Below are 22741 nucleotides of genomic sequence, written 5' to 3'. Positions count from 1 at the left end.
CCAGAGTGTCCTTTGGATGCTTTGCAGCAGTGCAACTGGCCGCAGGGTGATGTTTCAGGGTGCTAGACAGATGCGCGGGCAGTGGGGCATGATGCCCCTTCCTATAGCCCTACTAAATATTATGCAGACTTTTTAAGACTTGAAAATTTTTGTTGATCTGCTATATACCACTGCGTGACAAACATACATTAATAGAGCAAATTATTTATTAAACATTTATTTCCCTGAATAAAAAGCTCTTCAACACTTTGTTTATGATATAAAACAGGGCTCTAGTTTTCATATTACTCAATTATGACCTAGACTGGCTGCATGTAAATGTTTAGAGACATATTTCTGTGCTAGCCAAATACAATGGAAATTGAAAACATATTGCAATGTATTGTTGGACTTTATTTTCTTTATGCAGTTTCAAGCTCCCTGTAGCGAAGGCAAGTTCTGAGTAATATCAATGTGTTCTTACCACAGAGCTAATGGTTAATCATCCAGGGATCAATAATGTATTTAATGTTCACGCTTCACTTAAATTAGAAAATCTTGTAAAATGTTTTTACTGTTTTACAATGTGGTATGGGTTAATGTGCAGAATAGTGTACTCACTGTAGAGATGTGCGGCGGGCACGTTTTGTGTTTTGGTTCTAATTCCACGCTCGTGTTTTGGATTTGCCAACATCACCCTTTCATGTTTTGGTTTTGGTTTTGGATCTGGATGATTTTTTGGGGGAAAAACCATAAAAACAGCTAAAATCACAGAATTTGGGGGTAATTTTGATCCTACGGTATTATTAACCTCAATAACATTTATTTCCACTCATTTCCAGTCTATTCTGAACACCTCACACCTCACAATATTGTTTTTAGGCCAAAAGGTTGCACCGAGGTGGCTGTTGCAGATAGGATGGCACTTAAAAACACTTTGGCCCCAAACAGCACATCATGCAAAGAAGAAAAAGAGGTGCAATGAGGATGCTATATGACTAAGCTAAGCGACACAAGTGTGCGGCACAAACACCTGGCCCATCTAGGAGTGGCACTGCTTGTCAGACAGGATGGCAAATTTAAAAAATAGGCCTCAACAGCACATGATGCAAAGTAGAAAAAGAGGTGCAATGAGGTAGCTGGATGGCTAAGCTAAGCGACACAAGTGTGCGGCACAAACACCTGGCCCATCTAGGGAGTGGCACTGCAGTTGCAGACAGGATGGCACTATTCAAAAACTTTGGCCCCAACAGCACATCATGCAAAGAAGAAAAAGAGGTGCAATGGGGTAGCTGTATGACTAAGCTAAGCGACACTAGTGTGCGGCACAAACACCTGGCCCATCTAGGGTTGGTACTGCAGTCCCACTGCACTAATGGCGGATATCGGACGCACGTCTAACACCACCAAAGTTGTTATCAGTAAAAGGAGAGATATATATATATATATATATATATATATATATATATGGCAGTACCACTGGACATATACGGCAGGATCACTGGAATTATACGGCAGGATTACTGGATTTATATGCCAGTACCACTGGAATTATATGGCAGGATCACTGGAATTATACTGCAGGATCACTGGATTTATACGGCAGTACCGCTGGAAATATATGGCAGTGTCAATGGACGTATACGGCACTATCGCTGGACATATACGGCAGTATCACTGGACTGGACTTATACGCCAGTACCACTGGAATTATACGGCAGGATCACTGGACATATACGGCAGTACCGCTGGACATATATACGGCAGTACCACTGGACATATATACGGCAGTATCACTGGACATATATTTACGGCAGTACCACTTGACATATATGGCAGCACAGGGACACCACCACTGGACTGATGCAGGACAACACAGCACCACTGCAATGGACTGGACTTATACAGCAGCACTGGACATATGGCAGTAGAGGACACCACCACTGTGACTGGACTGATGCAGCACAAGACACCGCCACTGGACTGATGCAGGACACTGAGCACTGAGGACGGAGACACGTCCTCTCTCTACACTCTCCAATGCCGGAGTAAAAATGGCAGAAACACGCGGCTCCTTATATGGAATCCAAACCCAGCGAGAATCCGACAGCAGGTTGATGACGTTTTACCTCGTTCTGGTTTCTGAGTCAGGCTGGAAGACCTGAGCCTGACTCGGATACGGGCTCGGGTAGTGAAGCCCGGTAGGGTTCAGTTCTCTGAGAACCGAACCCACTCATCTCTACTACTCAGAAGTGTAATTAGGGGTGAGCATCGGGGGAAGCAGTGAGAAGGGGCAGGACATCGCATAGGTAGATAAAGGTCAAGTGGAGGAGGAATTGAAACAAGAAAAAATAATTTATAAATTATAAATATTGCAATTTTTTTTATAAAAAGCTAGTCAAGCTTGCACAATGTTTCTGACAAAGTGTTTGTACAAAAAAGGCTTATCTTTTTATCACCTCTTTTTCTGCATATATGGCCAACTTCCTAATGCAACTTCTCTAGTATCTTTATAGATTTTATATATAGTTGCCATAGCTTTGAGTGGGTTGGTATTGCATTGCCAGCGGTCAGCATCCCGACAGCGGGATCCCGGAAGCAGAATGCCAGTGGGAGGGCGAGAGCAACAGAGCCCCTTGCGGGCTAGGTGGCTCAACACCCACGCGTGGGAATAGACCCTGTGTGTCGGCATTCCATTGGGTGGCATTGTGATCGGTCAGGATTCCAGCATTGGCATGGTTACCGCCAGGATTCCAAGCGCCAGTCACATGACTGTATCCTCTTTGAATTATAATATGGTGAAGATTAGCATGGCATGGAGAAAAGATTGCACAACTTGGTAATAAACAGGTGAAGCCCAAAATGTAAAATGAATGTGACGCAATTCCAAAAAAGTGTCCAAAATTCAAATATTTCAAGTAATAATCCCAGTTTCAGGTAATTGGATTATCATTGAGCATGAGGGTTGTTCTGACCATTGACCGACAAACAATTTTGCAGTGTGTGTGTATGTATGATCAGCATTATTTTATTTGCTGTTCTGGTAAGTTTTTAAAAATATCTAACGAAGGGATGGGAGCCGTGGCTTTATGAATCAGGGCAATGCTACCTTAGTTTTTCCTTTACAAGTTTTGTCGGTATACAGTATACCATATTATTAGTGATAAAACTTGTAAGAGATTATACGCTGATTATAAAAAGTCATAACTCATATTAATAAATTAGTACCTAAAATTAAAGGCATAAATAAAGAAAAATACTGTATCACTAGGCTTCTCAGGCCACCAAGCTCTACTATAGACAAACTCACCATCAATATCAGCTACACACTCAAACAGGGCTGCCATCAGAAATTATGTGGCCCGGGACTGTTAAAATAGCCAGGGCCCCTCCCAAAAAAAAAAAAATATTCTGCTGCACTGCTCCACCCCTATGTGATGTCATACATTGTGACGTTACATATAGGTGTAGCGTTGCGGACCTACAATAACTATTCACAGAGAGCTGATGCGCAGATAAGGCTTGTTTTAAGAAGTTCTCCCTGCGCATCAGACTGCTGCTGATTCATAGACTGGTACGGCTCTACAGGTATTGGCAGTAGGAGCCAGTAGTGGGCCTCCTTCTCTTCAAGGGCCTGGGACACCAGTCCCCGCAGTTCCCCCGTAATGGTTGCCCTGCACTCAAATACTCAACCCAACACTGCAGGATATTAATCACAGGAGTTGGGCTCAGGAGCCATGCATACTGTACATTTTTCTTTTCATTGATTAGTTGCCACATCTTATTGCTGTGTGAAAACATCCATATTCTGAATTACTTACGTGGCCCTTAAAAGCACATATATCTTCATTTAAGCTGCTGGCTGCATAGTAGACATGTAGCCTTGCATGGATATATGTACTTTTTTTTTAAATCGGAGCTTAAGGGATTGCATTGCTTTATATGCAATTAGTTCTGTAAGGTACTATTTTTGGAGATGCGTCTACAACAATACTATATGTATCACTAGGGAACAGTCAGTTATCGCACTAATCACTCTCAGTGGTGCAATAACAAATTACATTAGGTCAGTGCAACGCCCCACCTGTATTTCATCTATCATGTTTCCTGAGCCCTTCACTTCATAATTCACACTGTTATCCCATTTGGGGATTAAGCTTGTGAGTGTTTTTTGACATTATTGGATAATTAATAAAAATTTCATATTGTGTTGTATGAGCCACAATTATTAGATATTAATCATGTGCATATAGAATAGTTTACTTTAAGTCCACAAATAGAAGCAGATGTTATGAAATCAATCTCTGCTTGGCAGTGGTTGTGCTCCCTGGTATGTAGAACTGAGATCTGTGTGATGTCTCTCCCTACACATTCCTCCATATTATTGTATTAAGACATTTTACATGATCACATTCAGTTATTAAAATCCAGCTTGTGTTGACGTGGAACATGTGCGGTGAATTATACTTATTGGACATGGATGTTCTTCTATGTGACAACCCTTGATGAACTATACAACAGATCTTCGCAGGTTTACTTTCTCAGCCATTAATGTTTATGTTAAGTCTTGCCTTGCTGTTTGACTGAATCATGTAATACACTTTATCCTTGATCAACCTCCTCCAGCTGTGTTGGCTTTCATAGCTGCCCATTTGCAACCAGCCATTTGTGATTATTTGAAATCTAAAGGACATTGTAACCTTATGAAAACAAACCGGGGTAGGTAAGAAGCCAGCAAAAATGCCATCTTGTTAAGTCTTGGCAGAAACCTGTTGAATCCTTGAGATGCCTATCCTAGCTGTTTCCTGCTGAGTTTCAGACCTATGAGAAATGCACATTTCAGTATTTCCTTTGCTTGCAAAAAAAGTACTTCATTAAATTAAATACAGGTTGAGTCTCCCTTATCCAAAATGCTTGGGACCAGAGGTATTTTGGATATGGGATTTTTCCGTATTTTGGAATAATTGCATACCATAATGAGATATCATGGTGATGGGACCTAAATCTAAGCACAGAATGCATTTATGTTTTATATACACCTTATACACACAGCCTGAAGGTAATTTTAGCCAATATTTTTTATAACTTTGTGCATTAAACAAAGTGCGTCTACATTCACACAATTCATTTATGTTTCATATACACCTTATACACACAGCCTGAGGGTCATTTAATACAATATTTTTAATAACTTTGTGTATTAAACAAAGTTTGTGTACATTGAGCCATCAAAAAACAAAGGTTTCACTATCTCACTCTCACTCAAAAAAGTCCGTATTTCGGAATATTCCGTATTTCGGAATATTTGGATATGGGATACTCAACCTGTAATGCCACCATTTAGTATTATGTGGAGGGTACATTGCCATTTGGCCCACAGTAGGTGCTTAAACTTACTGAATGTAGTTTCCACCAAAGACTCATTTTGATCCTATGTCTATTCATGACATGCCACTATACTGTCACAGTACTATAAACCTTTATACACATCATCAGGACCGTAGCTAGGTGTGTGCGGAGTGTGCTCCGCACATAGTGCTGCAGGGTAGATGGCGCTGTTGGCAGCACTTGTCAATAATTAATTATCTAATTATTTTCACTTGCAGCTTCCCCCCTTTTTGAAGCCCAGCATCTCCTGACCGCGCCTGTCTCCTACCCCCACCCCTTTTGTCGCTAGTACCTATGCAGCAGTCATGGACTTAACTTGATAACTCTTTGTTGTTCAGTCGCATTGTCCTTTATTACATTTCGGGATGCTGATGCGCCTGAGATTCAAACCCGTTGCCTAAGACATTGCAGTCAGACACTCTATTTATTGAGCTATCTGCCCTTGGAGAGAAAGATAAAGAATTCCAAGCTGGAGAGTTTTAACGATTTGTAGCTTACCTTGTACTTTGTGAAGGGGTGATCAGCGTTGCAGCTGGGCAGATCTATGTAGTGTGTAGCTGCAAGGGTTTGGATGTGTGGCTGTACACTGCATGGATCTGCTCGATTATGGTGCTGATTATGTTTTTATGGGGTACAGGTAGCTTCCAATAGTTAGAAATCTCATAGTTTTTATGCGGGATCAAGTGGTTTGGTGGGTGGGGTGTTTGGCTGGGATGCAGCAGGTTGCAGGTTTGAGTCCTGGGTGTGGCAGTATATTGAAATGTGCTATTTAATGAGGGGTATTGTGGCTGAATGGTGGCAAGCTCTTGGATTGAGTGCATGAATGTGGTATACAGCGGATTTGTATCCAAATCCATTTTTTTGCGTTGTTCTATGAATATGTGTGTACAGTATATGTCATGTCCCTTCCTGCGAACATGCGTCTAATGTCCTTATTGGAAAAATGTGTGTGTGTGTGTGTGTGTGTGGGGAGCGCCAATTCTCTTTCTGGCACAGGGCACCAAAAAGTCAAGTTACGGCTCTGCACATCATTACAGACCAACACATAGGGGGTATCCAATTCAATGTGCTAATTTTTCAGCCGATAAAAACAGGCTAATAGAGTGATTTTTGACCGATAGTCATTATTGGGTTTTCCAATTATAGCCCGTTTTCATTGGCTGAAGAATGGCCCATTTTTGGCCGATAACACATGGGATCTGGGATAGTATCCAGACTCATGTTGTTAGGGAAAAAACGGTCTCTTATCAGGGATTATGCTTTGCGTGCCTGAAGCACCTGAAGCATAATCCACACATCAGAGCCAGCTCAAACTTATTTGATGCCCTAGGCAAGATCTTGGCTGGTACCCTCTAGCACCCATTGTCGCCCCACATACCCATATTTGAAATAGGGACAGTGCGCCCTGGCAGCACATGGGTTAAAAAAGTGGCGTGTTTTTGCTGGGAATGGGCATGCCCACACAATAGTACCCTCAATTTAAATTATGCCACACAGAAGTGCAACCTTATTCACATTATATTACACAGTAGTTTCCCTTATTCACATCACACCAAACTGTTTTGCTCCTTATTCACATTATGCCACACAGCAGTGCCCTTTATACACATTACGCGGCCCAGTAGTGCACATTACGTGGCCCTTTCCCCTGCACAGCACTAACCCGGCCAGGACTCTGTAGTTATTGAAGCCTGGGCCAACTGCAGGGAGTCAGTCAGTGTAGGCTCAGCCTGCTGGACTCTGCCCATGAGAAGAGGAGTAGCAGCTACTTGCCACTGCTAACTCCACCGTCACCTGATCAGAGCTGAGGTGAGAGCTCAGATTCCAGTAGACAGCCAGAGCCACCAGTGCCATCCACCCGTCAGATGCCTCATAAACTGCAACAGCCCACTGTTAAGCTGAGCCAGCCCTAGGCTTGGAAGACGTGCCCCTATGCATTTGCCTAGTTTGCCTATGCCAAGGTCTGGCTCTGACGTCCATAATGCCACTGTCTTACAGTATCCATACCCACTTCAGTTGACCTTACATTACTTGATAATAACCTATATTATGGCTTGCTGGCAGCGTAATACAAGGCTGCATAGAGACACTGAGCATGCATGTTTTATATAATGTTTTTTTTTTCTTGTGCCCGATACTAATATTGCCATCCTGAGATGGAATAGTGATATGATAGAGAATTTATTTTGTATACATGGGTACTCCTGTACGCAGAGACTCGACAGTGCTACTGCCCTAGATAGCCCAATAAACAGAAGGAAACTGTATCATCTTGCTACACTACAGCCCCATAGCAAGGACAGTTAACTCTTTCTTGGTTTGGTAACTTACAGGTGTATATTTTGTTTAGTTAGATAATAATTATTTAATTTTTGAATATTGATTTTGTTTTGGTGAAAATGGTACATTTGAGAAAGCTGAAGTTTAATTATAACATTTACTTATTGGCAGGTGTTTGGGTAGGTCATTATAATTACTGTGTCCACCATAACTATACACTCTATATATAGTTACAATCCTTGTAAGTACATTCCTCCCAGTGCCATATTGTTTACTTTGCCCTCCACCATGGACAGCATAGGTGGCATAGTGGTTAGCATCACTGTCTCACATTACTGAGGTCTTAATTTTGATTCTGGCCAAGTCTCTATCTGTGTGGTGTCTGTATGTTCTCCTGTGCTTGTGTGGGTTATCCCTGGGTGCTTTGGTTTCCTCACACAATCCAACAACATATGGATATGTTATTTGTATTCTGACAAGAAATAAAATAAAATGTAACCGTAGTGTATATGTGTGTCCATGTGATAGGGAAAACAGGGCCTGATTCAGAGTTGTAGGCAAATACCGTTGCAGATGCAATTTACTATACAGCAGCTGTGCGGAAATATGCTAATGTAGTAGCTGCCAGGATTTGTATTAAGATTATTACTGGAGGCGTCTCCGATGCACCAAATTGTATATGAAGATGCACCATTGGACACATTATGGTTTCTAATTGACCATCTGAGTAACAAGAAAGGTATGTGGTCTCACAGGGAAGGGACAAGGCCACACAATAGTAACCACAATTCAAATGACACCGCATAGTAGTGCCTCTTATTCATTTATGCCACACAGTAGAGCCCATTCATGTTATGCTACACAATAGAGCCCATTCGCATTATGCCACACAGTAGCAGTATCCCTTATAACACGTTTTGCCACATGGTAGTAGTGTCCCTTACACCACATTATGCCACACAATAGTAGTGACCCTTACACCACATTATGCCATAGTGCCCTTTACATCATGTTATGCCATACAGTAGTAGTGACCCTCATACTACATTATGCCACGTGCAGTAATGCCCATTTCACATTGTAACACCCAGTACACCTGATTATGCCACTCACAGTAATGCCCCTTATACCACATTATGTCACACACACATAGTAATGTCCATTCTACAGGCAAGACAATATCAACCTTTAAGCTAGATGCCACAGATGCTGTCTATGTCCAGAGTGTCCAGCACAGGCTGAATCTGGTGTCCATAGATTCCTCATCAGCAACCTAAGCATCCCCCTCTGCATGCATGTTTCATAAACTCTGTGACTGAGACATGACGTCACGCCGCAGAAACTTCATGACAGTACCCCGCATATTTCTGAAACTCCCTCTGCTGGACATAGTGCCGGGAGGTGGTGCTGCCTGTGGGCCTGCGGGTGGTCAGACTGGCCCATCTGGCATTTGCCAGAAGTACCAGATGGGCAGTCTGGATCTGCTACAAGGGACGGATAGTGCTCCCAACACACTCATTTGCCATAGCCACATATCATCTATCCAGTGGAAAATCTTAGAAAGACCACTGAAAGAGTGTGTGGTTACTTTGTTACTTCATAACTCTATATTGAAACAGAGTAGGTAAGCCCCCAGCCATTTTTTAATGCATTGGAGCCAACAGCTAGAAAGTACCCCCTATCTCTCTTCCCCTGTGAGTTGTATCATGTACTCGGTAGAATCCTGCACCTGATATAATTCACACCTGACATTAAACAGACAGTTTTTCTGATGTGCATCAACAATAACTGAATTCAGATACCATAATAAGAATCATACTTAGCTCTTTCATTTCTAAGTTTATATGTACAGAAGTGTCTTTATACACTTTTCCCTTTTTGCTTCATTTGACACGAAAATGCTTAGGATAGCTAAGACGCTCCACCACGAGTAGAGATTGGATGGGCTACCAATTTATTTTTCCTGCAAAAGAATTTGTATAAATAGAGCTTATGGGCCTAATTCAGACCTGATCGCTTCTCTGCAAATTTGCAAAGGGCTGCGATCAGATAGTCGCCGCCCATAGGGAGTGAAACCACACCCCGTGCAAGTGTGCAAATACATGCATATGCCATACCAAAACCTCGCCAGACAGCTGAGAGCTGTAAATCCATTTGCAACTCACTCACCATCTAATTATCTTTCCAGTGTGCAGTCTCTGCGCAGCCCAGGTCTTACTCCTACAGTGCGATAGAAACAGGCTGTTCGGGACCGGAGCTGAAATCACACACCCTACCAGAAAATGCTTGGATATGCATGTGTTTTTCCGGGATGCGGTCAAGATCCCGCCGGACGGAATCCCGGCGGTTGAAATACCGGCACAGTCCACGACACCCATAGAGGGAGAATAAATTAGTGTGCCGAGCATAGGGGCTGCGTTGCGCTCGCCCCCCTGTTGGGTGTCGGTATTCCGATCTCGTACTGATCCCATTTTTCCTGATACTCCTAGAAAATGGACAGTTACCACCCACAAATGTCCGTTTCCTGTCGATTACCTTGTGTAGGCCTAGCGATCAAAATTTTTGCATCATTCTGTCACTGTTTGGCCTGCGCATTGCGGTGCATACGCATGCACAGTCATTGGTCGCTGTGCGATTTAGCACAACAGCGATCAGGTCTGAATTGGTCTCTTTGTGCACTTGTGAAGCTCCAGTGGGTGGTGGCAGAGAACGGCAGTTCAGGGGGGAGGTGGAGGTGTGTACGATACCCCCCCCCCCCCCAACACACACATCAGGCCCGGACCTGGGTACAGAGTACCAGCTCTCCCCCTTCTCACTGTTCGTATAACTGCAGCACATACTGGTGCTCACTGATGACCCATGCAGAGGAGACAAGCAGGCAGTCACATCTGTAACACTCCCAGCAAAGGGGGAGAGGTATCAAAGCTTGGAGAGAAATAACATGGAGAGAGATAAAGTACCAACCAATCAGCTCCTGTAATTTTTCAAACATAGGGCCAAATTCAAACCTGGTCGCACGCTGGTGGTTTTTTGCACTGCTGTGACCAGGTAATGGCCGTCTATAGGGGAGGGGGTAATTGCTGTGCAGGGGTGGAACGGCTGTGCAGTGAGCTGCACAAAACAAAAGTTTGTGCAGTTTCTGCACAGTCCAGGACTTAATCAGCCGCTGCAACAATCTGGGCTGATGCTGATGTCAGGAATCCTCCTCCCAAATGGCTGGGCACGCTTGCGTTTTTCCGGACACTCCCTGAAAAGACTGAGTTGCCGCCCACAAACGCCTTCTTCCTGTCAATCTTCTTGCGATCGCCGGTGCGATCGTTTTCTTTGTAAGTTCTGTTGCTGCCCGGCGATCCCCATTGCCTGCAGTTGACACGCATGCGCATTGTGGTGCATGCGCTGTTCAGACCCAATCGCACAGCTGCGAAAAAAGGCATTGTGCGAATGGATCTGAATGACCCCCATAGTGGCTGATCTATGAAGCAGTGAAAAGACTGGAGAAGTGGACGATTTGAGAAGTTGCACCAATCAGCATCTACCTATCATTTTATAAAATGTGCTTGATGAAAGCTGATTGGTTGCTGTGGGTGACTTCTTCACTGGACCACTTCTCCAGTCTTTTCACTGCTTGATACATCAGCCCTTATGTTTTAAAAGTGACAGTTAGTAGTTGAATGGTCAATTTGAAATAGCATTCACAGAATAAAGAAAATAAAGGATTAATGGTCAAAATCTTTACTTTTAATTTCACTTTTATTTTAACAATAGTGTGTATTTGCACCTACCCCATACCAGAAAAAATACACCTCAAAATGGGCATACATTAATTTACTGACAGTACATCCAACTCTGCCTAGCCTGCAGTTTTTGACTTGCACATATCAACTTTGCCTGTGAGAGAATGTCCTGTTTCAAGCCAATTACACCTCTGCATTTGCAAATGTAATTACTATAAAATACTGTATGTACTACTCTGCAACACCCTACCCGCATGCACCCATTTCCCGAGCATGCACATTGCAAATGTGCTCAAGTATTGCTCCACCAACAGTGATTGTAATCAGTGATAGTCAGGGGTGGCTCCAAAGGTGGGTCAGTACAGTCTAGATTGAGGTCAAGGGGACTGCACCACTGAGTTTCTTTATGAACTTGGAGAAGTGCTCTTGATATTTATTTAAAAAAAAATTATGTATGATTTTGCTGAATTTTAGTGATACAATTGGGGTGAAGAGTTACTGGACTCTTACTTTCCAATGTAATTTGAGAAGATACTCTCTGAATTGTATGAATTTTGCCATATATTTTAATACACCTGCTTTGTGAGGTTTATTTACTGAATGTTCCGTTACCCTTTTTAGAGAGATCCCTAATGCTTATTGTTAAGTTTTTGGAGTACTAAATGAGCTTTGGTGTGTATATTAAAGGGCATATTTAATGAATATGATGTTGCCCAGCTAATAAATATGATGAGTACTACAAATTACTTGAATAACTCCTGATTCTTGAAATAATATTTCTGCCTGAAACTGCCAGTTGAAGACTCATGTGGCTTTTGCAGCCATTTGACAGATAGTTTGTGAAAACTGGCCAATCTTAGCAATGGTACTAACCTAGGAAATAATGCCTGGACTCAACAATTCTATTGGTACAGTTGTTGCTAAGTTAGCATGGTGGTTAGTAAATAAATAAATAATGTAGAGGGGTGACCTATACCTTTAACATTGCACAGGACTCTGGTTGGTCTACTACTGAGGGGTATGAAATGTATCATTGCTATAAACCAAACATTATCTTCACTTTGTGCACATTAAATAAAAGAATTCTCAAGACCCTTCTTCATTTTTAAGGTGGCCACATATTGTGTGAATCCAACCTGTATCCTTTCTTCAAGTAATTAGGTGCATTTACCTTTGCAAATACCTTGGTGATGCTTAAGAAATTATGTGAACAATCACTGACATTATCGTGAACAATAGGCACATTGATTCCTAGCAGGCCAGCTGGTGGATATACCATTCTCATGCTTCTAATCTCTGTCATTTTCTCTTACCAACTCGATCAAATGTATAACAGGCAGAGGAAATACTTGTATCATGTGCAATATACCATTAATGCTAAATTAATTAAAGAGAATATCACATGATTATCAGAACAGGTCTATGTGTAAACTTTTGAAGTTGCATTTCCACAATGTTGAACCAATTTGGTATAATGATTCAGAGATTCTTCTGCAATATAATGTACGTCTAAATAAATAAATGTCATAGTTACAGTATGTAGATATCATGTTGGCATTATAATTAATATTAAAATATTGTAGAAAAAAACAAACTGGATTTTAATTAAACTGTATAAAATGTATCTAAATATATTAATCCACTTGGTAAAAGAATAACCACATTTTATCCCCTTAACAACAACCTGAAAATGACCATTAATTTACCTAATTGTGGAGTCATATTTCTCCATGGGTGATAAAACAAAGTAGTAAATTGCCAGACCCTGATTTTTCAAATCTCCTGACTGATACATTTTACAAAAATAGTTGGTGTAGGGACTATGGGGTGGTAGGCATTCTCTGATCAAGTTGTTATAATTTCATTTCACAGTGATGGAGAGTTTTCTATAGTCCATCAGACCAACATACAGTACAGGAAATTGGCAGGGCAAACTTCTCAGGAATTCCTAGTTCTGTTTTACGAAATATTCCCAGATTCACTAAATAAGCATAGCACTGCAGTGTGATAGAAAGATTGTTCTTTGACTTCTTTAAGATTTAAAATACGGTAAACACATTCTGCCTTCACTAATTAACCACTTAACTTGCATGGTTAGATCACATAAAACAGCGCCACCCCACTGTGTCCCCCAGTTTTTGACGAGGAGACCCGTTCTGCAGATGTGCATAATATAATATTTAAATATTTTTTAAAATACTTTTTAAACTATATTAAATAAAAAAAGTTTTGAAAATGTTTATGAATGGGTTTGAAGCGAAAAATCGTCAGTTAAGTGGTTAATAAAACAAATTCGTCAGGTACCTAAGGGACTTATTAATTTATTTCATTGAGCAACTCATTACGGGTCTGACTTTCTCACTGCTACCGTGGTAATAGAAATAAATCAGTATTTGCAACAACTTATCTAAACAAATATTTTGAGGATACTGATCTGCCAGTGTATGAACATGTGTTAGCTCACTTACTGAAAGGTTTGGACTAAAGATCTACTAATGGAACAGAAAAAAAGTTGAAAATTAAATTTATTTTTTTCTTATAATGACTATAATATTTTGAAAGATTACTGGATTTAAAAGAAGCTGTATTGGGATAGTGATATTAGAATAGGTATTGTGGCAGTACAAGTACTACTGCAATACCTGTTCCCATTCCAGAATACGTATGTCTTCCACCATGGTTATCACTGGCAGCAGATAATAGTAGATTTCTTTAAATGCTGATAAATATGACCCTAAGGGGGGGAATGTATCAATGCTTGGAGATAGATAAAGTGGAGAGAGATAAAGTACCAACCAATTATCTTCTGACATTTTACAGGTTGTGTTGGAAAATTTACGGTAATTAGCCGATTGGTTGGTACTTTATCTCTCTGCACTTTCTCTCTCTCCAAGCTTTGATAAATCCCCCCCTCCCCCCACACACACACAAATTCTAAGAAATATTTTCTGTTAAAAATTTTAAGTGAGAAAAGGACAGAGCATACAACTGCAAGTAAAAGATTTCCCAAATGTGCAAGTGTTTTCCAGTTCTGCGGAATTATGTTGTTTATTCCATATATAAATGTAGCTGGTGATGTGAATGATGTATTCATAACTTCTCTCTAGGTTACTGCACCACTATAAGATTCTTCCACAATAAAGAATACACGCCCCATATATTTATATGTTCAGCACTGTATAGCAATATACTTTCTTCTGACTGCATGTGTATATATATTTTTGCAGACTATTGGCTGTGATGACTTTTTGGGATCAGACAAAGCAGTTGACAAGTGTGGAGTCTGTGGAGGAGATAACACAGCTTGTAAAGTTGTGTCTGGGGTCTTCAAGCATGTATTATCTAAAGTTGGCTATCATAAAGTTGTGGAAATTCCAGAAGGGGCCACGAACATCAATGTTACAGAAATGGCAAAAAGCAACAACTACTTAGGTATGTTAAATGACTCTTTCCTATAGCAAGTTTTGCATTTTTATTCTATAAATATTCTATATCTCCACTTAACACTTCTACCCTTTTGTAATCTGGCTGGATCCATATGCATCATGTAACTCAGAGGTCCGTTACTGAGGGCTCCAAACCATGTTACTTTTGGTGGAATGCTCTTGTCAAATGTTTACTGAAGGAACTGTGTGTAGCAATAATACAGGGTTTTGGTATCCTGGGTGGCAACCTGTTTTAGAAGTGCAAAGAAGTGGCCATGACCACTATGACGGCCCCGTGTCTGAGAATACTAAAGTTTGGAGGTATGTTCTTACCACTGGCTTATTTAAAAAGGGGGCATTGTGTGCAGTGCACATGGGTTCCCAGAGTCCTGGGGGGCCCACACCGCACACGCTGCACCCATTATTTTTCACACTTACCCTCCGGAGTTCCACAGTGATGCAAAAATCACTGGTAAAATGGCAAGCCGCCATTTTCCCAGTGTTTCATGCATGAATAGTAGAAAAATCACTAAGAAAATGGGTGCCGCAATATTTTCTCGGAGATCTGCACTGGTACTGTAAACTCTGGGACAGCGCTAGGGTCCCCTAGGGACCTTAGTGCCCAGAGCTAAACGATGTCACTGGCTAGAGAGGAGGGGCCCAGACAGAGCCTATACATGGGCCTCCTCCTCTCTAGAAACGCCTCTGGTTCTTACCTTTTATTGGTTTGTTACTACTAAGCAGTAGCGGATCTTGCCACGAGCAAGCAGGACTTTTGCCCGGGGCACCGCCTTCCGGAGGGCGCCGCACCATGGCAAGATCCACTACTGCTATGCCCCCCACTGCACGCTGTGTCCCCCGCTTTGAAGGGAACTAGACGCTACGCGTCTAGTTTCCCTTCGTGGAGAGGACCTTTGCTGTGCGGTGCGCGATGACGTCATCGCGCACCGCACAGCATTTCAGCGGCGCTACTCTACTGTACAGGGGGCATAACTGACCACGCCCCCTGTATGAAGCCACGCCCCTATTTCCCGCCTGGGGCACAAAAAGGGCTAGAACCGGCCCTGCTACTGAGAATTATTTAAGTACTACAATTGCTTCAATTGTAATGTGCTGCACAGTTTGTAGGCATTATAGAATATATGTTAATTATCCATAGACTTAGCTGAGTTGCCTTTAATACATCTTGATACTGTCATCCTGCTTCTTACTTTCTGGTGGGGGTGGGATTCTTGCACTGGCAAGTGGCACTGAAGTTCTGCCACCTGCGACATATGACCCTCACAGTGACGTACAAGCCTGGCCCTGGCATGCTACAATACAGTATGTTATTTGGCAGATGAGGACTGACCGTAGTGACGGCTCCATAGAGTTGGTCAGCACCGCGGTGCGCCCCACGTCTGAACAGCTCCTTATCCAGCCATGGTACTTACCAATTTATTACAATACTTTAGACCCAAAAAAAATATTTTTTAAATAACATATGTGGAAGGGGAGTGTAATACTAAATAATAATATTAATAATAATAATAATAATAATAATAATAATAATAATAATCCACATATTATATTAATATAATGTATATAAGCTCAGCTCTATGTAGATGTACCTTTGCAGTTTCTCTTTATACCTGTGTATCTCAATGAGACATGTGGTGAACCTTTGACGCACATATTATATTAATATCATGTATCTAAGCCCAACTCTATGTAGATGTACCTTTGCAGTTTCTCTTTATAACTGTGTATCTCAATGAGACATGTGGTGAACCTTTAAATAGCATGAAGGCAAGCTTAAAAGCAATTATATTCATTTTTACATATCTGGTTACAAAGGCATTTTTGTAAATGTGTGTATGCATATCATATTAGCAGTGGTATATATGTATGTATGTATATGTGTGTGTGTGTATATATATATATATATATATATATATATATATGGCAGCTGTGGTCCGGCACTCCGTGTTAGCCTTGATAATTGCTGTCGCTGGTGCCCTCACAAAGATAACTTAATAACCATTCCATGGTGCGGCACTCATGCTGATCTTAGAAATAAACGGACATCAGTCCTTCTTGCTTCAACGTTTCAATTTATTTGTCAAATTGTCAATTTGACAAATAAATTGAAACGTTGAAGCAAGAAGGACTGATGTCCGTTTATTTCTGAGATCAGCATGAGTGCCGCACCATGGAATGGTTTTATATATATATATATATATATCAAATTTTGTAATTAACACAACTTTTTTCTTTCTCCAATTCCTTAAAAAGAATTTATCTACTGTTTTTTTATTTATTTCACTTTAATACCATGTTGGTTCTTGACATTATCATTGACTGCCAAACTTTTCTAAAATAAGATGCCATATATTTGCATTCAAATATCTGCAGTATATTTTTCTTTGAGATGAATATGCTTCTATTGCTTTTATATATCAATATATATAAATGTGAAAGCCCTCACTCACTCACTCACTCACTCACTCACTCACTCACTCACTCACTCATCACTAATTCTCTTACTTACCGATATGTTTGGAAGCGGAAATTTAACATTGGTATTCCTCAGGTGGGAAATAGGAAAACTACATAATTAGAATTTTAATAGACCTCCCCTAAAGGGATGAAAGGGGCATGACATAATGTCATTACCAATGCGTGGCTTGCGTTGTGTGAACTATAACGCCCAAATGGACAATCGGATAAAATTCTGATTGCACCTCCAGTGTCTAGAATTTAATAAACTATTTACCGTATCTGCTACGGGTGCTCCTCTGGTAACGCCAAGAACCATGGATTAATATTTACTTACATTAAGGCGTCTCAATTTTACAGCTGTATAGTTACCAAATTTTTAACACTCATTTATGTTTACAACTGTGAAAATCAGAAACTCCCATGCGAAGAACGGGTAGAGCAGCTAGTTATATATTTATGTTTTTTTATATATATATATATATATATATATATATATAGGGGCTCAGATGTAATTGGACAAATTAACATAATCATAAATAAAATGTTAATGCTTAATACTTTGTCGAGAATCCTTTGAGGGCAATGACTGCCTGGAATCTGGAACCCACATACATCACCAAATGTTTGGTTTCCTACTGTATTATGATTTGAAAGGCCCTAACTGCAGATATCTTCAGTTGTTGTTTGTTTCTGCCTTTAGTATTGTCTTTAGAAAGTGAAATGCATGCTCGATCAGGTGATTGACTCGACCATTGCAGAATATTCCACTTCTTTTCCGTAAAAACTCCTGGGTTGCTTTCGCAGTATGTTTTAGGGTCATCTGTACTGTGAAGCACAGTTCAATCAACTTTGCAAAATTTGACTGAATTGAAGCATCCGGCTATTTGTGTCTTCTGTCACATCATCAATAATCACTAGTGACCCAGTGCCACTGGATGACATGCAGGAACATGCTATCACACTGCCTCCAGTGTGTTTAACGGAAGATGTGGTAGGCTTTGGATCACGAGCGATTCCACGCCTTCTCAATACTTTTTTCTTCCTGTCATTCTTGTACAGGTTCATCTTAGTATGGGTACACAATAGAACGATATCAGGATGATTTGCCTTATTGTAACAACAAATCATCTAGTGTGTACACACAGTTGCATGCTTCCACAGGTTACATGCATCATCTTCTGGTTGTCAGTGCTGCACAGGCAATCAGATGATATCGTATGCAGGGCTTTACAGTGTAATGAAGGATGGAACAAGGTATTGTTCCGTCATTCATTGCATTGTGTTCATTGCATTGTGTAATATGTATGGCCAATCTCACATGATCCAGGCCAAAGAGAATGCAGCCTGACCATCAGAACGATTAGCTGACATCATAGTGTGCATCCACCCGTAGTTTCATCTGTCCATAGAATTCTGTTCCCAAACTGTGCAGGCATTTTTAGTTTTTTTTTTGGCAAAGTTTATTTTTGAGGTTTATGAAGGGTTTGCACCTTGGTGTGAACACTCTGTATTTGCTTTTGTAAAGTCTTCTCTTAACGGTTGCTTTGGATAATAATATTCCCACCTGTTAGAGAGTGTTCTTCATATGGCTGGATGTCGTGTAGTATTACAATGGAAAGGATCCGGCGATCACCTCTACTGTTGTCTTTTGTTCAGGCTTTTTTGTTTTGTCAAGCTCACCATGGCCGAATTATAAGTTGGGTGAAAGGAGTGTCGCCTAGGGTCCCCCACAGATAGGAAGCCTCCACACAGTCAACACAATTTGTACATTATAAGAGAGCAGATCAGCTCTCCACGGTGGCTCAGCTGCTCTGTACACACAGTCGCCGTGGAGCTCAATGCACTGCTGTCTCGTGCATCTTGCTAGACTGTGTGCGTGTCTCAGAGCCAAGGCTGGACTAGCTAATCAATCCGCCGCTCTCCAGTTGTACCTGAACTCTGCCGGGGACAGTAGGTGGTGTATATAAATATTTTCTGCTAGTACCATACTTCCCAGTGTTGGTGGCCCACCCCTCGGTATGATGTCAAGTGCTGTTTGACAGTAATATTAATAGGTTCCCCCACAAACCTTAATCTGTCCCTGGAGCTCACCATTATGTTCTTTTGTTCTCAGAATCTACCAACTGTATATTTGGCCACTCCAAAGGCTTCTGCTATCTCTCTGATGGATTTAATGTCATTTTAGCAGCCTAAGGCTGGACTGTTTAACTTGTACTGAGAGTTCCTTTGACCACGTTATGGGTTCACAGCAACAGCTTTCAAATACCGATGCCTCACTTGGAATCAACTCCAGACATTTTGCCTAGCTCAGACTTGTCCACGAAACAACTTTTGAATCAGCTGTTCAATTACCTTTGGGCCCTTGAAAAACAGCTGTAATTCCTAAACCCTCCATCCAATATGGATGTGAATTCTTTCAAATTAAAGCTGATAGTCTGCTCTTTAAACCATATTCATTATATAACTGCAACTTAAATATGGTTTGGTAAACAGCTAATATGTCAGACACTGGGACAGTGTCAAAATATATATAGATGGATATATATATATAGTATACAGTATATCTATATATCTTGTATTTACTCTCAAGTTGCAAAGCACATCAATTGGTGGGATGTAATGCCACCCGATTTCATCTGCCATGCGGGATGGCGGCTGAACTCGGGCATTTTTTTAAAGGGGCAATAATTTACAAGGCATGGTTTTGCCTTGAAAGTGATTGCCCCTTTAAAAAAAACATCCGAGTTCAGCCGACATACCCCACGGCCACCGAACTTGGGCAGCATTACATCCCACCCAAGATCTTTGTGGTCTACTGGGTTTTTTTATTTAGTTTTTTATCATTGCATTGTGAAAACATAATTTGACTGCATTGCAGTTTACATGCAGGATGGTGTCACATGCAGCATACAGTTGATTAAAACGCTTTAACAGACCATGGCTGGTAATAAATGAGGTAAAGCAAAGAACATATATTATTTGTTAATTTTTGAAAAACTTTATATTCTTGCTGCTTCAGTATTTTCCATGGATAAAGAAAAAAAGACAGTCCCTTGTATGGACACATCAGAAGGTAGACAGATACTGTAATAGAGAAAAGGTGGGTAAGAGACATAAGGTGCAGAAAGAACAAAGACTTTAGCAATGGGTGAGAGAGAAGAAATGTAAGTGAATTGGTCTGACTTCATTGAAAATGTACGCACAAGAAAATGGATGAGAACAAAATGAGCATATAATTTTACTGCCGAAGTAGTATGTGGATGCGCCAACCACCACAATAGCCCGCATTCAGACTAGGTACAATGAGGAAATCTCAGATGACACAGGTAGTTATGTGAGAAAGTAAATTGCTGAGATGTAGAAGGGCCATAACGCTCTTGATCTTGATTCTCACTAAGAATACAGACCATCAAAGAGGACTCTTATAACCCTTCTGCTTTCTGGGTTTTAAGCAGATGCCAGATAGGTGGATACGTGGCAGAGGTCACCTGTGCAGAAATAATGGGGGGACCATTATGATGATATGACTGAGATCTCAGAGGCAAAACTATCACTGGAAAAGTTTCTAAAAGCTCAGAACTAGTTTTTATATATTATATACATGTCCCCAGGCTAAGGTATAACCTATTAGTGCTAACTGAATTAAGATAATAAAATGAAATTCAGCATACCCTGAAATTGTATGTCAAATACCAAGATTCAGCTTTTTAAATGTGAATGCATGTACTAGTTTTATTATTATTTTCTGATAATATAGGGGCCACATATTCTGCCATGCTGTAGTTGGAGAACCTCATTTAGACGCTCAATATTTCACAGTTGAGATAAATACCTACTGCATGAACATAAGTACATACACTATGGCCAATTTAGGCATAAGAGACTTTGGGGTGAATTCAGTTCACTGTCAGCAGTAGCTGTAACAGCTTTCAACGGCTATGGGAGGGATGTGTCTCTCTAGCTGATTTCTGCTTGCATCCTATGGAGGTGATCAACTGGGCTTTATTGCAGCATCTCCTAGAGCAGTGGTAGCCAACCCTGGTCCTCAAGAGCTACCGACAGTTCACATTTTCCAGATCACCTGGCAGGTGCACATGTGTAATTATTACTGTCACATTTTAAGACTTAACTTGTTATTTTGTGAGGAGACCTGGAAAACGTGTACTGTTGGTAGCTCTCAAGGACCCCAGGGTTGGCTACCCCTGTCCTAGAGGGACATAGAGTAAAATTACTTTTACAGCGTGAGGAACGTTGGATATTTCTTTTTGGATATTTCTCCTCTTCTCCTAAGAGGTTAAATTAAAATCTTGGATTGCATTGCTTTCTCTGATTATATTTATACTGTATTTCTTTGTTGCAATTCCTCGGTGTATCTTCATGTGTATTTTTTCTCTTTGATGTTATATGTATTTAGTTGAATTGTTATGTGTCTTATTGGCTGTTATAATTGTGCATGCCTCTTTAAACAGCTTCTCAGCACAGGTGTGATACCTGAGAGCGCAGCCTTTATATACCAGTTTTTTGTGTTTGTGAGTCCCTGTGCTGCTTGATCCTTCACAAGGGAATATCTTTGATATGTATATATATATATATATATATATATATATATATATATATATCCAATATAGCAGGCACTCTGAGTCTGGGTTAAATGCAAAACTTCTTTTTTATTGAGATATACATCAAACGTTTTCAGGACCTCAGGACAATACAAATTCTACAGCAAGAAACAGAGGTACTCACCAACATAAATGCCCCCAAACTGAATTCACTTCCGGCTCACCACCGCACTCTGGAGTCCCATCCACCGGAAGTCTCCTCAGCTGCTCTTCTGGATACACGGTCGCCGTTACCATAGGAACAATTCAGCATGCGTTCCACCAGCCGGCTTCCTGCGCTCCAAGTGTTCAGTCAGAGGTCCCGGTGGTACAAGGATCCCTAAGGCTGCACACACTGAATATGGATGCACGAAAAATACATATTAAAAACACACAATACAACATTAGTACTACATGAAAACAATAAAGCAGAAAAAATCCAAACAATTACCATATATTAGCATATTTAAATGAGTCATACTGTCAGACTAAACCATTCCAGTTGATTTTACCATTAAATCCTGAAGGTTTAGTGGTACCTAATCGAATAATCCACTGAGATTCTTTAATAAGGAGTTTCTTTGTCCGATCCCCTCTACGCAGGGATTCGGGCACATGGCCTATCATATAGTATTTCAATGCTTCTAAGGGGTGTCCAACTTCCTTAAAATGCTGTGATACCGGCTGATCAATATCTTTATTGATATTTAGTGTCATATTGATAGCAGACCTTTGGGCATTCATACGTTCTTTAAATTTACGGATCGTTTGACCAATAAAATACAGCCCACAAGGACATACTATCACATAGATCATGTAGGAGGTATTGCATGTCTAAACAAATCTGATATCATAT

General features: G+C 40.8%; 1 protein-coding gene across 4 annotated transcripts in view; it reads left to right on the top strand.

Moving 5' to 3' along the window:
• THSD4 (thrombospondin type 1 domain containing 4) overlaps nucleotides 1–22741 on the top strand; it is a 1279073-nt gene that overhangs the window by 1081475 nt on the left and 174857 nt on the right. For all 4 annotated transcript variants that reach the window (XM_063926205.1, XM_063926204.1, XM_063926207.1 and 1 more), the window contains one exon: nucleotides 14609–14813. In XM_063926205.1, coding sequence (XP_063782275.1) covers nucleotides 14609–14813 — 205 coding nt within the window. The remainder of the gene's footprint in view (nucleotides 1–14608; nucleotides 14814–22741) is intronic.

This window comes from Pseudophryne corroboree, chromosome 6 (genome assembly GCF_028390025.1).
Source record: "Pseudophryne corroboree isolate aPseCor3 chromosome 6, aPseCor3.hap2, whole genome shotgun sequence".
Classification (NCBI taxonomy): Eukaryota; Metazoa; Chordata; class Amphibia; order Anura; family Myobatrachidae; genus Pseudophryne; species Pseudophryne corroboree.
The sequence above is the reverse complement of the archived record's forward strand: the minus strand, read 5'-3'. Positions and strand labels throughout refer to the sequence as shown.